A 17,672-nucleotide genomic window follows, 5' to 3' on the forward strand; every position below is an offset into this window, starting at 1 on the left:
AACAACACACTTTACATGCCAATTTGCACATAACAGCTGCACATATAACGTTGTATATAGTAATAAACATGTACATACACTTGTCAATCTGTATATTTGCACTCACTACTTCTATTTTTTTAAAAATATATTTATTATCTGTTTTTTGTCCTGTCTCTGTAATCCTGTTGCACTGTAGAAGCTTTGTCACGAAAACAAATTCCTCGTATGTGTGAACATACCTGGCAATAAAGCTCTTTCTGATTCTGATTCTGATACACACTGAAAGAAAAGATTCAAAGATGAGTCCTTGGATTTACTTTGCCCTTTTTAAGTGGTTGTAAATATTTTATTTGGGCTGAATTTAAACCGACAAATTGAGTTGAAAATGACTCCATTTAATTTGTTTGTTTAAATTCAACTCATATAAATTGTTTGCAACAATTTTGCAGAAATCTTTTTTTCAGTGCAGTTAAAAGTCCTTGGACTGAATAGTAAAATGGAGATTTAAACTTCAGTTATGAGTTGCATGATGGCGATTGAAGTGCTCTGTCCAAAGATAAGGGTACCACAGAAAAGCGTGATCATTCCCCATGTGACCAGAAGATATCTGGGAAAACAACACAAAGAGACAATGTTATGTACAATCGATTGAAAAAGTATTGCAACATCCCATATTGACCTTATTCTGCTATTGACCTATATTGACTTATTCCCTATTATTGATCTAATTCTTAAGATTGATTTAGAACTTCTGTTTCAATTGCCTATGAGGGAAATGACTAGGAATTATTAATGGGAGAAACAGTCAAACTGCTTGCTCTACAAACAAGAGTTCGTGACTATACATAAAAAGGAGAATAAAATAACAATAAAAGTTTGGCATCAAGCAGCATAACAAGCTGTTTTTAACGTTTAGAAATCAATAAAAGTGAATGAGAACAGAAGTCTCAAGCCAAAAAGATTCCAATGACTGTGCTTGCTCTTAAGTAACGAATAAGGTCAATACGGGATTGTAAAACTACAAGATTTATATTCTCACCTCATTGTAGGAGATACTGACTCTGACTGCACCACAAATATTAGGCAAAGACCTTAAAATAAGAATGAATGCACATTTTAACCATTAACTGAGTTGACAAGAAGATATTTGAGATTTTCCAATGTTTTGTGCTTTAGTTCAAGATGCAAATCTCAAACCAAAAACCACATGGCATGTCTAAAACAGAATTTTATGTATTTGCATCTTGTTGTTTTTAAAAGGTGTATGCGAAATTCACTGAATTATCACAATAACAGAATTGACAAATAATGAATCTACTATTGGTGTATCCTAAACATTTAGTACAAATGACTGAGAGAAGAATAATGAGTTTACCCGCAAGAAGAAGTGACCACTTGGAGCAAGTCACAAGCGTTTTCTATTAGTGTTTTACAAACTGTTATGCCTTTTTGTAACCAATGTAACAGAGCTGGCACAAAATGATTTTTTAAAAATTACTGATATTACAAATAATACAGAAATTATCAAAATTTGTATTCATTATTCAATGATATCTGAAGCTAAATGTATAATTCAGGAGGCAGAGACAGTTAAAAAAAAAGTGTACTGGGCGTCTTTAATTTGTTATTTTCAAAGTCAAAATGTCTCTAAATACAGTGCATGCGGAAAGTATTCATAGCGATTCACTTTTTCCACATTTTTTATGTTACAGGCTTATTCTAAAATGGATTAAATTCATTTATTTCCTCAAAATTCTACACACAATACCCCATAATGACAATGTGAAAAAAGATTTTTTGAAATTGTTGCAAATTTATTACAAATAAAAACCTGAAAAATCACATGTACATAAATATTCACAGCCTTTGAGCTCAGGTACATTCTGTTTCCACTGATCATTCTTGAGATGTTTCAGCAGCTTAATTGGAGTTCACATGTGGTAAATTCAGTCAATTGGACATGATTTGAAAAGGCATACACCTGTCTATATAAGGGCCCAGGATTGACAGTGCATGTCAAAGCATAAACCAAGCATGAAGACAAAGGAATTGTCTGTAGACCTCCGAGCCAGGATTGTCTAGTGAAGGTTACAGAAAAATTGCTGCTGCTCTGAGTGTTCCAATGAGCACAGTGGCCTCCATTATCCATAAGTGGAAGATGTTTGGAACCACCAGGACTCTTCCTAGAGCTGGCCGGCCATCTAAGCTAAGTGATCAGGGGAGAAGGGCCTTAGTCAGGGAGGTGATCAATAACCTGATGGTCACTCTTTCTGAGCTCCAGCGTTCTTCTGTGGAGAGAGGAGAACCTTACAGATGGACAACTATCTGTGTAGCAATCCACCAATCAAGCCTGTATGGTAGAGTGGCCAGACAGAAGCCACTCCTCGCCTGGAATTTGCCAAAAGGCATCTGAAGGACTCTTAGACCATCAGAAACAAAATTCTCTGGTCTGATGAGACTAAAATGTAACTCTTTGGAGTGGATGCCAGGCGTTACGTTTGGAGAAAACCAGGCACCGCTCATCACCAGGCTAATACCATCCCTACAGTGAAGCATGGTGGTGGCTGCATCATGCTGTGGGGATGTTTTTCAGCAGCAGGAACTGGAAGACTAGTCAGGATATAGGGAAAGATGAATGCAGACATCCTGAATGAAGACCTGCTTCAGAGTGCTCTTGACCTCAGACTAGGGCAGACAATGACCCAAAGCACACCGACAAAATAGTGGCTTCACAACAACTCTGTGAATGTTCTTGAGTGGCCCAGCTAGAGCCCAGACCTAAATCCTATTAAACATCTCTGGAGAGATCTGAAAATGGCTGTATACCGTCACTTCCCATCCAACCTGATAGAGAGATTCCCAAAGACAAGTGAGCCAAGCTTGTGGCATCATATTCAAAAAGACTTCAGTCTGTAATTGCTGCCAAAAGTGCATCAACAAAGTATTGAGCAATGGCTGTGAATACTTATGTACATGTGATTTTTTTCTTCTTCAGGTTTTTATTTTTAATAAATTTGCAACAATTTCAAAAAATCTTTTTTTTTTCACATTGTCATTATGGGGTTTTGTGTGTAGAATTGCGAGGAAATAAAGGAATTCAATCCATTTTTGAAAAAGGCTGTAACATAAAAGATGTGGAAAAAGTGAAGCGCTATGAATACTTTCAGGATGTACTGAACACAATGCAAATTTTATACTTGATAGATATTAAAGATATTTTAAAAATTGCAATTAAAATGTAAGGATGCTAAACTTCTATGATGTGCAACACAAATTCATCTAAGATCTGAAAATCATGACAAAGCAAAAGGCCATTAAATCAAATGAAGTCAGGTCAAATTACCTGGAAATATGAAGATGAAGAAAGCGCTGACACCGCCGACAACACTAATCACTTTGCTAATGTCCGGAATGAACACTGCGATGAGGAGAGTGACTGTGACCCAGGCTGTGGTCAAGGCTACACGGGTTCGACTCTCATAAGACTCTGTCACCGCTGTGTGTTTGAAACGCCGCCGCAGCAATGGATCCTGTATCACAGATCTACACAAACACACTTAAATGAATCTGGACATTCAATCATAATAACAGTAGAACAGTAATATAGCAGAACTATAAGTCAGTTGGTTTCATACCTTCCAAGTAGGACAATGATGGGGTAGATGGTGATGATTGAGATTCCAAACAGAAGCCTGGCGACAATCATGGTGACATCGCCACCACTGTATGACATCAGAATATCAGGAGCAACGTTCTTTCCGAATGTCAGGTACCCAAACACACCTGGTTAAAAGTTTGTAACAATAACTATTTTAGCATCCACACCAATATACAGTTGAAGTCAGAATTATTAGCCCCTCTGTTTATTTTTTTTCCCAATTTCTGTTTATGGGAGGGAAGATTTTTTTTCAACACATTTCTAAACATAATAGTTTTAATAATTCATTTTAATAACTGATTTATTTTATCTTTGCCATGATGACAGTAAATAATATTTTACAATTTTTTTAAAGACACTTCTATACATCTTATAGTTACATTTAAAGGCTTAACTATGTTAATTAGGTTAACTAGGCAGGTTAGGGTAATTAGGCAAGTTATTGTATACAGATGGTTTGTTCTGTAGACTATCGAAAAAAAATTTGCATAAAAGGGCTAAAAATTTAGTCCCTAAAATAGATTTTAAAAAATGTAAAACTTGTATTCTGGCTGAAATAAAACAAATATGACTTTCTCTAGAAGAAAAAATTTTATCAGACATACTGTGAAAATTTCCTTGCTCTGTTAAACATCATTTGGGAAATATTTATAAAAGAAAAAACATCAATAGAAGGTTAATAATTCTGATTTCAACTGTACATAACATTCTCCACCACACTGCCATTATTTTCAAAGATATCAATATTATTGGCTGATAAATAATGCTACTGGCCATGATGTGATGTTGCAGATGTTGTGAAACTCCTGTTTTATAGTTAAAAGTCTTAATATATGTCAATAAATGATTCTGGAAATCCTTAAAGTAAAGCAGGGGTGCTCAACCCTGTTCCTGGAGATCTACCTTCCTACAGAGTTCAACGCCAACCCTGATCAAACACACCTGAACCAGTTAATTAGGACCTGAACAGCTCTTGATAATTACAGGCAGGTGTGTTTGATATGGGTTGCAACTGAAATCAGAAGGAAGCTAGATTTCCAAGAACAGGGTTAAGCAGCCCTGAAGTAAAGCATCCGCTTGTTAAGTGTGATGTCACGTGAAGAGGCTTCCGGGTCCAAGCAAACTGTATGGGGAGACTCATCAAATGGTAATAATAAATGTTTACAAAGCGCGATAATACTTTCGAAAATCACGATCGCACTATATATACCCATACCTAATATCAGATGGCCAGAAAATGATTCATTTTTTAATAAATTGTTAAAATTTTGGTATTTGTGATGCAGCAAGTCCAGAGACTGTTGTGTACACTATGATTTTATATAAAATTAACTTTAATGTGTGATATGACTAAAATGGCCATAAACGAATATTTTCTCAATTCAAATGTGTAGCAGCTTGGACCTGGAAACAGTATTCAATACGTCACGACTTAAGCGTATAGTACGTATTTGATGCAACAAAGCCACTCAGTCCCCATTAAAGCCTTTCACACTAACAGAATTCTTTGTCAAAATTGTCTTTGTTGCTAATGATGTATTTATAATATCTGAAATATATTTACATATATTTTATATTATATATTCAAATAGTTTTCAATTGAAGATAATTTCAATAATCTCTTTAAAAGTGAATTTGCATTTAAAATATTTATACTTTATTTAATATATAAGGCTTTTAAAATGTTTAGCTGTTTGTGAACCCACAGTACATTATTAAAATCAGTTGATGGATTGATTTGCATCGACATACTAATATTTGCTTTAAGTTTCCTTCTCAACCTTTTGCTGCATCAACAGTTTATTTCTGCATTGTAAACGTAATTAAATTGAAGTGAATTGCACTGGCTCTCTTGAGAGAAATGAATCAAACTGATTGGCTGTTTGTGTTTGCTGCACACGTCATGCTTAAAGGTGCATGTTGCATGTGTTAATCACAACTCTGAATTAAACTCAGATTTAACAGAGAACATAACAAGTGTTGTGAAACCGCTTATTCTGATCTTAACCAGTCTGGATTTTTTTAAAGTTTTGTCAACTGGAAATGTGCTCATTTCGTGCAACAGGCCACTGTGCTTATTTGAAATAGAGTTGGGATTCTTTATATACAGTGCTCAACATAATTGAGTACACCCCATTTTGAAAATGAATATTTTTATTAATTTCTCAGAGAATATAGGACATATATTTTGGTGCATTTGAACAAGACAGATATTTTAAACAGAGATACTAATTACAATTATATTTTAGTCACCAAACATCTTTAGAAACAGAAAGATTATACATTTAAATTCATGTCAAATATTGAGAAAAAAAAATTACAAACTACAAAATTTCAACTTTTTTTTTTTTCATTTTTTATTTAATATCTTTTCCTAACATAAAAATTTAGGTGGATTAATTTTGGACCATTATCATTAGTTATTCTGTTAGATTAGTTCCAGATTTGGCTTCAGAACTGACTAATCTATGTATATGCACAAATATAATGTTTTAAAGCTTTCTAAAGAAAATATTAATCCAAATGAGAGATTTGTAAGGGGTGTACATATATATGCTGAGCACTGTGTAAATAAAATGTTTACTCTCATTTTGATCATTTTAATAAATCAAAATTCTAAGTATTTTTAAAATAGTTTTAAAATAGAATTTTAAAATAGTTAGCAGTTTATACAAAAAAGCTGTCAGAATTCATTCTAACTCATCTAAAGATGAAATAATATAATAAAATGAATGTTAGCATTAGCCTGTATAATTTAATATAAAAATAATAATAATAATAATAATAATAATAATAATAATAATAATAATAATAATAATAATAATAATAATAATAATAATAATAATTCATTTAATTTATAAATATACTTTTAAATGGCGCCTTTCTGGACAACCAAGGTCGCCTTACAACAAACAAATGTCTTAAATGATGTGTTGAGCATCATTTAAGACAATGTTAGCCCCTGTCAGCTTTATTTGTGGGAAAACTGGATAATTTTGAGCGTTTGTCAGCTAATTTCATCTTCCGGGATTAAATAAATTTTTGGGACGGGATCAAAATTGGTGTCGTAGCGCGAATACGCTAGTGGAGTGATGATGCGCCAGTTTCTCATTATTATCATTAGCTGAGTTTTCCTATCCTATGAGAAGGATCCTGCTTCCCTGGTTATTAATTATTCATAAAAGCACGTGCTTCCCAAAGGCAAGGCAATTTTGTATATTTTCTTTATACCCTTCATGAAGGGTCGGATGTGTTTGTTTCCATGATCCATGGGGTTTTTTGCATGGGTTTCCCCACGATGCTGTCTCCAGCAAAGCTGTTGGTTTACAGCAAGCATTGTGGACGGGAGAGCTGTATGAGAATTGGAGAATGGCAGACTTTGTCTTTTATCAGTTGAGTTCGTTACTATTCAGACACATCTCATATATCTGTGCTACTGTGTTTGCCTATGTTTGAAATGATCCCAATTACCTGCAAGGCTAATGGTTGAAATAAACAGGGAAAGAGACCTGCAGCACTGCTATCCACTGTGTCTGCATTCAGACCCAGGGATTCAGGAGCAGAGAAGTCCTCCTCATTTATACTGTTTACATGGTTATCTTTAAAATAATATAACAAATCTGTGTCTATGAAACTACGAATAACAAATGTAGCAGGGCATTAATCTACTGTTTATTTCTTTGCGTTTCAACTTTGTAAACTATAAAATCATGGGTCTCCTCATGGTTTGTGTCCCCTTTTTTTCCCCTGCTCTGCTGGCCATGTCCACTTCTCCCTCTCCTCACGGCGCTCCACGCCCATCTCGGAGCATTTTTTGAAAAAATACTGAGGTAGACTTGAACCAAAAGAGGGGAGTTTCATGGCCTTTAAATACAATTGAAGTGATTTCTATAGCCAAGGAGCCATAGAGCTAAAATATCTGGCTCTCATTGTGCTTAATCGGGTACAGGGTGGTACCAGAGAGCTAGAATTGGATGATCTAAGAATGCGGGAAGGGCTATAGATATGGAGAAGTTATTAATAAGTAATATTTTAAAATTGATGCGATACTTTACTGGAAGCCAGTGAAGCTGATAAAGAAGTATTGTGACTTGTACGTGAAATGAAGCCCTAGAAATGACACGAGCTGCAGAGTTCTGAACCATTCATTCATTCATTTTCTTTCCGGCTTATTCCCTTTATTAATCTGGGGTCGCCACAGTGGAATGAACCGCCAACTTATCCAGCATATGTTTTACGCAGCGGATGCCCTTCCAGCTCCAACCCATCACTGGGAAACACTCATACACTCTCATTCACACACATACACTATGGACAAATTAGCTTACCCAATTCACCTATATCACATGTCTTTGGACTTGTAGGGGAAACCGGAGCACCGGGAGGAAATCCACACAAACATGGGGAGAACATACAAACTCCAAACAGAAATGCCAACTGACCCAGCCGAGGCTCTCACCAGCGACCTTCTTGCTGTGAGGCGATCATGCTACCCACTGCACCCCCGTGACACCCAGTTCTGAACCAGCTGGAGTTTATGGAGAAGTTTAGAAGGAAGCCCAGTGAGAAGAGCTTTACAGTAGTCGATACATGAAGTGACTAGTGCATGAATGAGAATTGATGTATTATTAGTTGTGAGAGAAGGACAAAGACGAGATAATATAAAGAAGGAAATATAAAGTATGTGTAATATTATTGTTATTGACCACAATTTTAACTGATCTAAAAAAAGCCAAAGTTCACAATCTGAAACGTTATTTGATTGAAAGCAATCGTTGTGTTTCAGTGAATGGGAGTCAGCCACTGACCTGTGAGCGAGTAGATGAGCAGGCAGATGAGCATGGACAACACCGAGATGAAGACCCAGTGTGACAGTCTCCTGTTCTCCATACTGCTGTACACAGCAACACAGGCCTCATGGCACTGAAACAGCACAAGCACAGCTGTGTTCAAACATCTCCAGCCTACACCCCAAAATAAAATATAGCTCCTCCTGTAATAAGGAACTTTTCAGCACCGCCTCATTCCCCGTGCTGCACAGCTCTTTTCATCTCTCCATTTCCCTTTTCTCTCCATTCCTGCCTCGTAATCAATCAGCCTGCGGCACACAGAGTAATTGTGTGCTCTTCTACGATACCACTGGACTTTTATTGCATTTTTGAAAATCCCCCAGCACTGAAACTCAACCTTATAGATGCACCATTTTTCACGCTTTGCATCTGACCTGACCTTAAATATTAAAGCGAGAGCAAAAAAACACCCCTCATTTGTGATGATATTAGGTGAAGGAAGAGATTTTTCTTTTCCCTCAAAGATACAACGGGAGGATGTTGAATAAAAGAAAGGAAACTCACCTGAAAGCCAAAGCAAATAGTCGGGATGACGCTGAACACTGAATCCCATGAGCTTATTCTAAAAAACAACAACAATAATGATTGTTAAACAGATGGTTTCAGCATTTCTATTCACATTTAAATGTGATCATTTTGAAGATGCTTTTATCTTAAGTGACTTACAAACAAGGACATGGCTGATTCTAGAATAGCGGGTACATTTTGCAACCAAGATAAACCACCTGTTATTTTTCAAAAAGCAAAACTTTAATGAAACATTTCTGAATAATAACAAAAATTAGATCACTATATCTAAAAAATAATGTTTGTATGTGTATTTAGAGCATAGGTCTCAGACTCCTGGATTCCTGAAGGACTGATGCAACTAATCAAGGTGTTCAAGACTACTCTTCACCTTGGAATTATAAGGTTCTATCTGAATTCTAAATGATTTTGAGATATTGAGTTTTAAAGTTTTTTTGCATTCCATACATCAAACAATATCCGTTTAACAGTTTTAAGCAGGTGTAAGTTGAAGCTGGTTGGAGCTAAACTATAAAGAGCTGCAGCCCTCTAGGAATTGAGTTTGAGACCATTGATTTAGAGGAATTTTGTCTTAAACATATTAACTACTGTTTCCACCAACATGGAAAGAACTTATATGAGGATATATGCACATTTATGAAACCGATATGCAGTATATATATGATAATATATATGCTGCATATGTGTGTATATGTGTCACATATAGGCAAAATTGAGGTCCATATATGTGCATATACAGGCCATATGGGTCTCCAGTATTGCTTCTTTATATCCACATATAAGCACTATATGAATATACAAGATGTCATACAAGATGTACATAGCTCATATTTTCTGTTATCAAGGCAATAACTAAGAACTAAAAAAATGCAAAAAAAAATATGTACTGTATATGTGAACACTTGAAAGGTTTTATCACATGTAATTGGCATGTTATGGAATTTAACTATGGCAAATAAGTACACGGAAGGAACCTTTATAAACATATATGTTTTAATATAGGTTTTTCAATATTTGTGACATATAAAATTGGCCGTTTTCTTTTATTTTATGTACATATACAGTGGAAGTCAGAATTATTAGCCCCCTGTGATTTTTTTTTCTTTTTTAAATATTTCCCAAATGATGTTTAATAGAGAAAGGATTTTTTTACAGTATGTCTGATAATATTTTTTCTTCTGGAGAAAGTCTTATTTGTTTAATTTCGGTTAGAATAAAAGCACTTTTTAATTTTTTATGAACCATTTTAAGGTCAACGCTTTAAATGTCACTTTAGGCTTTATAGAAGTGTCCTGAAAAATAACTAGTCAAATATTATTTACTGTCTACAAGGCAAAGATAAAATAAATCAGTTATTAGAAATAAGTTGCCAAAACTATTATGTTTAGAAATGTGTTGAAAAAAAATCTTCTCTCAGTTAAACAGAAATTGGGGAAAAAAACAGGGGGGTTAATAATACAGGGGGGGGCTAATAATTCTGAACTCAACTGTACATATAATGTAGGAAAATGGCCAATTGGAAGGGCATCCGCAATGTAAAACATATGCCGAAATAGTTGGTGGTTCATTCCACTGTGGCGACCCCCGAATAAATAGGGGACTAAGCCAACTGAATGAATGAATTATGTTACACTAACAATGTATTCAGTTTACTTTAATTTTTATTTGTTAGGAAATGGAAATTAAAAATGCCTGAAATGTACCACAATTCTGGAATGAGTTTTATTTAAATATATGATAAAGATAGAACAGAAAGTGTTAGCGCTAAACAAACTACATAACAATATAAGAGCTATTATTTAAACAAAAAAAAGACCATTAGGTACAAAAATGAGTGTTAATGTTAGAATGTTATTTCTGTAGTAGACTGGGTAGAACATAGATTAATAAGTGTTAGTGATAGTTCAGCCGTTGTCAAAAATATGATCAAAAGTAACTGATCAAAGTAAGAACAAGCTGCTTCTTGCAAATTACTGAAGAGTCTTAGACCATAAAGCAATTAAAATCAACAAAACATCAACGTCTAAGTGCTTTGACAAGTTCCTGCTGGTCTTTTAAGTAGATTAAAAAAACAGATTTCACAGTGTAAGGATTAGAAGGTCAAAGCAAGATTTTTTCTATTAATAAGGATATTACAATATCATATTATTATATCATAGAAAAAGCTTCAATGACCTTTTGCTTTCAGCTAAATGAAGCAGTTATATTCAAAGCTCAGCATGACAGTATGTTTTGTTCAGGCACAGCGGGAAGAAAGGTGGTGCTAAAAATGCTCGGCTCCTTTATTGAATTTTCCAATAAATATGAAAGCTCCGTCAGCGCACACTCACCCACTGCTGTAAAGAGGTGACAGATTGATCTCATGGACGGGTCTCATGTGGTATTTCACAACGATGGCCACAGTCAGATATGTGGCAGCAAAAGTTCCTAGAACACTGAGCAAAAATAAATATCAAAGACGACTGAGGAGAAAATAAACACGGGTGACACTGAACAAATCATCTTGCTGACGTGTGGGGGGGAAGCAATGCTTATTAGTCAGAGGAGAGTCATTTGAAAACTATCCAAAATGCTGCGCACTGTCACAGCGATTGACCATAAATGTCCTAATGAAAAACAGAAGCAATAAAAGCACTTCATAAAATTCATGAAGGCGCAGTCATTGTCTTTTTATTCTCTTACTAGCAACTCTTTCCATCTCAGCAGGGTTCCCACATTTTGCCTTTTACATTTTTTTTCTTTCAAACTAATTTAATAAGTGCAAACAATTCAGTGAAAATAACTTCAAAATGATTCCCTCATAATCAGGACACCATTATGGCTTTGTGTGAGCTAATCTAAGCAATGAAATGCATCTTTAATATTAAGTTGGCGCATAAAAGTACATTTCTGGTAAAAGAAATACATATAAAAACAAAGACAAAATATTAAATGCTATATACGTATATATTAAGTTAATCCACTCTTTTAAACACTGTAAAACCTAAGAAGTTAAGCTAACTCAAACCATTTGAGGAAACCGATTGCAACAAACCATTTAACAATGTTCAAAAACTAATCCTAATGAGTACTGTGAACTTAATCCATTTGAGTAAATGACACAATCTGAGCACAGTAAAACCCAATAAATGATGAGAACTCAAACCAACTGAGTTCTGTAAAACCCAATAAGTTAAGGCAACAATAACATTTCACAGTTTTACAATTTTCTCTGTATTCTTGATGAAATAAATGCAGCTTTGGTGAGCAGGAGAAGCTTATTTTAAAACATTTAAAAATTCTACTGACCCCAAACCTTTGACTGGTAGTGTGTGTTCAATACTTCTTGAGTTATTGGCTTAATTGCAAAGTTCAGCAGGAAAATAAAACACACACAAGCACTTTTTTTTCCCATTTTTGAACAGTCCCCCAATAGCAAAAATAAAGTTAACAGAGTTTAATCAAAGACCAAGTAATATATAATAAATTAATGAGTACACCCCATTTTGGAAAAAAAAAAAAAAAATACATACATACACATTTCTCACTGAATATAGACAATAATTTTTTTATTGTCTGTATTTTGAATTACAGTTTGGTCACCTAAAATCTTTAGGAATAAAAAGATACAATTTAAATTCGAATGAGTTATGGTAACACATTATTTTGATGGTCCATTTGGGTATTAGTAGACTGTCTGCTTTATATCTGTTGATACTGCTCCTTCAACAGACATTTAACTGACTATACGAAACTGTGCAATACATGTTAACTTACACTAACCCCAACCTAACAGTCTGCTTATAATCTAATGAGAATTAGTTGGCATGTAGATGCAATGCAACTTAAATTCAACAAACAGACAAAATAAAGTGTGACCTAAGTTATTGCTACATAAAACATTACAAACTACACAATTTCTACTAAATTGGATATTTTTTTTATGTTTCTCTTGATTTTTCCTGTTTATTACAATTTTATTTCATATTTCCCCCCAACATATTCATTTGGGTGTACAAATATTCTGACTGTGATCTTATGACTTTGATGAACTGTGATTTTTGGCTTTGATGCTGATTTATCTATCTGATTAATTCATTTTTGACTCTTCTAAAGCATAAAAATACCATAACTTGTTTGCAGATATTTAAGAAACATGCTAAGTGAACATTCTTGTTTATCTGAAAAACAATTCTGAAGTCAGATATTCTGTGTTGACAATGGCCCCGTTTACACTGCCAGATAAACGTGACCCAATTCAGATTTTTTGCTCATATGTGACACGGATCAGATCTGTTCTATGACCATGTAAACACGAAAAAAACGCATGCATTCGGATTTTCAGAGATCGGTTTCCAGCCTCCATCATATGTGAATAAAAATAAATCAGATTTAAATCGGATATATGACAATGCAACTCATGTAAACAGGCAGATCAAATTTATTGTGGCATTTTGTTTGTACGTCCGTAAACTTGCGACATTGTGGTACTTCTCCATGGTTTCATGACAAAGAAGGAAGAGCGTGTGTGGAGACACCAACACTGTAAACAACAACAACAGAGGAAACACAGAGGAGGAAAGTGGTCAGTCGCCACAATTTGCTCCCACCAGACCTGAGATCTCTCTCATACCCACTAATTCCTCTGAATGGCGGAGGACACCATTTATAAACCATAGGTGCAAGCTGCAATGACGGCCCTTTCCCTCCGCCTCAAAATCATTTTAAAGTTGGGTGAACTTCATATATTTCGCAGAGCTAAAAGCAAGACAATTTCTTCCATCGCGGCTAGTGTGGCGCAAATGCGAAAACCCGCATTTACAGAAGCGTGACATCGTAAATTGTATGGCAAGTGTAAACACATGAATTGGATATGGGTCACAATTAAAAGAGCATGTAAACAGACAGGCAAAAAAGTCAGATATTGGCAACAAATCGAAATTAGTCATCAAGACCTGACAGTGTAAACAGGCCAATGTGTGTTACATGCCAGAACGGCTGTCTTTGTTTTGGTTCTTCTAACCCACCCGCTGCCACATTAGCCAATTATATTTCAGCACCCCGGGTTCCCTTGGTGGAAAATCATGTATTTCATTAATTCGGTCAGAAAGGCCCTCAAAGTATGGGACGCAGATTCCGAACGCAGAATCGTGCACTTACTGCACTCCAACGAAATGGTAAGGTTTATAATCTTATTAATACATATTAAGCCTCTTTAAGATTATTAAATGTAGATGCTGAATCACTGATATGTGTTGACTTACACTGAATCACAGCTCTAGAGTTCAATTCCAAATGGTTTATTTTATTTTCAAGATCTGAGGTGAACTAGCTGCTGCTGTTTCAGTAGTATGGCAATAAATGTCATGTAAAATGACAATAAAACTCAAATAAAACTTTAATTATTATCATTATTAGCACTGAATAAAGCACCTGAGGTGATCAATGTCGGTTTATCCTGTTGTTCAGCGGCAGATAAAATAGAAGCCATTTCTAAAATATAAATTTCAGGTGTTGGTTAGAACAAAAACTTGTTATAATATGGGATATGGACAATATTCCTTCTATCGCGTGCAGAACATGGTTTAAATCAGCCTTTAGGCACGACAGTCAGGCACACTCCTGTTGGTGTGATCAATCTGGCAACCTGCGCTTGCGTGTGTTTTGAACCGGGCGTGCAATATCTAGCTCAACCACCGGGTGTCAAACTTACATACTGCACCTTTACAAGAGAGATCTGTGAGGGTGTGTTCTGAAACTGACTGAATTCCTTTGCTCACCTTGTATACTTTTGTATGCTGATCTCCTTCGGGACAGACAGCGGGAAAATGAAAAGGAGACACAGAAGAAAGAGGGCAAACCTCTGGTCTGTGTACCAGTGATACGGCATTTCTGATTCTGGCAGGCCTGTGATCAGCTCATACATAGAAAGACACACTGGGAGAGATGAATCAATATGAGGATAGATGAACAACAAGCGATAAGGTCAAAGTCCCATGAATAACTGTGTGTTTCTTACATTTGTGAAGCTGGTCTGCCACTATGACCAAAAAAGCAACAGATATGAAGAAGAGGTTGAAGACGTAGCAGATCTCACAGAGTTTACCTATGGCAGGACCACATATATCTGTGACCACAGCCTGATATGTGTTTCGTCCACTGACTGAAGACGAATAGCCCAGAATGACCAGTCCACTGATCAGGAACACAAGAGAAATCTATGTGAGACAGAAATTCAATTCATGTTTAAGTGTACACTGATTTCTCTGCACATTGTTTCAAAGCATATTTATGTACTAAACAATAACATGCACAGAATTCTAATAAGTGAAAATACTTAAGTTCAAACATTACAGAGAAGAAAGTAATAGTTCAGCCCAGGATTTAAATAGTCATTATTTACTAAGCTTCTGCTTTTAAAGATATGTTTAAGACCAAGAAATGAAAATGAATTTAATCATTTCAAAGGAATATGTCCTTATGTTCTTTAAATAAAAAAATTATAAAAGATTATAGCTGAGGTTTGAATAACATTGAAATATGGAAATAACCAATGATTATTTCAAACAAACAGCTAATGGTTCTTAAATTAGGATGCAATTACTTGGAAAAAGCAAAATAACATAATATGTATAAAATGAAAACAAAGATGTGCCAAATGGCTCAGAAACAAATTTTGATTTAATAGGCAAAGCCATTTATTTAATGAAGTAATTTATTAGTTTTGTTTGTTTTCATTTTACAAATCCAGTAAATGTATCTTGATTTAAAAAGGTTTAAATATTTGTATTCGAAAACAAAAATACTGAGGATGTTGCGCCACGTTTAATGTGTTGGTTTAATATATATTTATTCTTCCGTTCTGACATTTTAAGGTCTTCAATTATGTAATGGCAAATTAAAGGGACAGTTCTACAATCATTTACTCATTCTCTACTTGTTCCAAACCTAAGTGTTTTTTCCTGCTGAACACAGATATTCTGAAGACTTGTGTGAAAAACTGCCATTGAATTCAATAGTATTTTTTCCTGCTTTACTCCCAATATTTTTCAGAACATCTTGTCTGTGTTCAACAGAAGAAATACTTTAGAAAAGTTTAGATCCACTGTAGTGTGAGGAAATTATGAGGACTTTTGCATTTTTGGATTAACTGTCCCTTCAGAGTTCCCACTCAAAGCCAAATGTCAAATTCCTTTTTCTTTTCCCTGACTTTCACTGACTAAAAATCTGTATTTCTATGAGCTATAATGAACAGATAAATTGGGCAGCTGTAATGTTGAGCACTGACAAAAACTGTGACAGAGAGGATTTTAAAAACCTGGTGACTGCATTTGACTTAATGAGAAAGGAATACATTGGCACTGAAAACAATAGTATAACCATAAGAACTAGAAACAGCACAATAAAAAACACGGTCTAGAAAAAATCACTCTGATAAATAGAAAGTAAAATTTAAAATGACACAAATATCCCTGATATTCCATGATTTTGGCAAAAAAAAATTATTATATTATATTAACCCCTGAATTTCAATGTCTGGAATATATCTTTTAAAATTTCATGACCTGTGGGATCCCAGCCCTTTAAAACCCCCAGAAACCATGAAAAACCATTCTTTGAAACAGCCAGCAATTACTTCACAAGATCAGTGTGTTAGAAGCCACAGTAAAAAAACTATTCACACAGTTAATGTTCAGTAGTCAGCCAGAGTTACTTGCCATTTCCACAGTGACAGCAGAGTGAATTCCTCCAGCTTTAGCAAATGCCCAGGGAAAGATGAGCAGCCCGGCGCCCAGCGCCGACTTCAGCATGATGAACACCGCTCCTAAAGAGCCCAGCCTCGGCTCATTTGTCTCCTGGGAGGACTTTGATAAGAAGCTAATGCTCTCCTTTGCCAGCTCCTCCATACTGGTAGCTGTTAGATCGCTCTCTGAGGAAGAACAAACTTCAGGTCAGGTGAATGAGGGGTGGAGGTTTGGTCGATCAGGCTAATAAAAACACTAGAATAAAAACGAAGTCATTATGGGGTCAGTCTCAGTGTTGTGCCGTACAATGTACCCCTGCCAAATTATGCAGCCCCTGAATTCACTACCTGATTGCCTAATCCCAACCACACCTCCTAATCCTAAAACTTTCCCCAAACCTAATCCCAACCTTACCCTATACTGGTGAATGATGGGGTGCATAATATCTGGCAGGGGTGCACCGGTCCGTCATACGTGGATTACTGTTAACTGGATTTGATTGTTGGCGAATTGGCTTGATCCAGGATAGTTTTGTTCTTCAAAACGCATCCAGTAGTTGTAGTTGTAACAAAACTCATCCAGTACCTGTTGTCATGGCAACAGTCGGGGTGTTCGGTTTGAGTATTTTTTTAGTCAATTCTTGCAAACGACTCCAGAATCTACTTCATTTACATTCCTAGACTGTCTCCAACATTATAATGCAATTTACTAAACTAAAAAAATGTTTAGTAAGTGTTCTTCAGTAAGGAAAAAAACACCCCATTTGAGCCTACAATCAAATAAAATAGCCTAAATATCTACTTAATCAAAGTCCCTTTAAGGCAAGCCATTTCACTTGGTGGCCATCTTTGAAAAGCCTCTCGAGCATTCTGTCTTTATAGAAAAACATCAAATTCTTCAAAACTGGTTTCCAAGCTTACGATTACATTA

General features: G+C 35.4%; 1 protein-coding gene across 1 annotated transcript; it reads right to left on the reverse strand.

Moving 5' to 3' along the window:
• Positions 1-451: 451 nt before the first annotated feature.
• slc38a8a (solute carrier family 38 member 8a) lies at positions 452-16,904 on the reverse strand. Its single transcript, XM_056478706.1, has 10 exons — positions 16,716-16,904; positions 15,017-15,215; positions 14,778-14,934; positions 11,349-11,453; positions 8,995-9,052; positions 8,449-8,563; positions 3,618-3,765; positions 3,326-3,525; positions 1,022-1,073; positions 452-589 (listed from the first exon to the last, which is right to left on the reverse strand). Exons 1-10 carry the CDS (start codon positions 16,902-16,904, stop codon positions 487-489), a joined length of 1,326 nt encoding a protein of 441 aa, XP_056334681.1. The 3' UTR covers positions 452-486.
• Between the last annotated feature and the right edge of the window lie 768 nt (positions 16,905-17,672).

Source organism: Danio aesculapii, chromosome 18 (assembly GCF_903798145.1).
Source record: "Danio aesculapii chromosome 18, fDanAes4.1, whole genome shotgun sequence".
Lineage (NCBI taxonomy): Eukaryota > Metazoa > Chordata > Actinopteri > Cypriniformes > Danionidae > Danio > Danio aesculapii.

What these genes read in the sequence shown, in the direction of transcription:
- slc38a8a (XM_056478706.1), bottom strand. Translation starts at nt 16,904, where the DNA reads ATGGAGGAGCTGGCAAAGGAGAGCATTAGCTTCTTATCAAAGTCCTCC. An exon ending in CTGCTGTCACTGTGGAAATG is followed by an intron (nt 15,216 to 16,715) that starts GCAAGTAACTCT and finishes TGTCTCACATAG; the next exon opens with ATTTCTCTTGTGTTCCTGAT. An exon ending in GGCAGACCAGCTTCACAAAT is followed by an intron (nt 14,935 to 15,016) that starts GTAAGAAACACA and finishes CATCTCTCCCAG; the next exon opens with TGTGTCTTTCTATGTATGAG.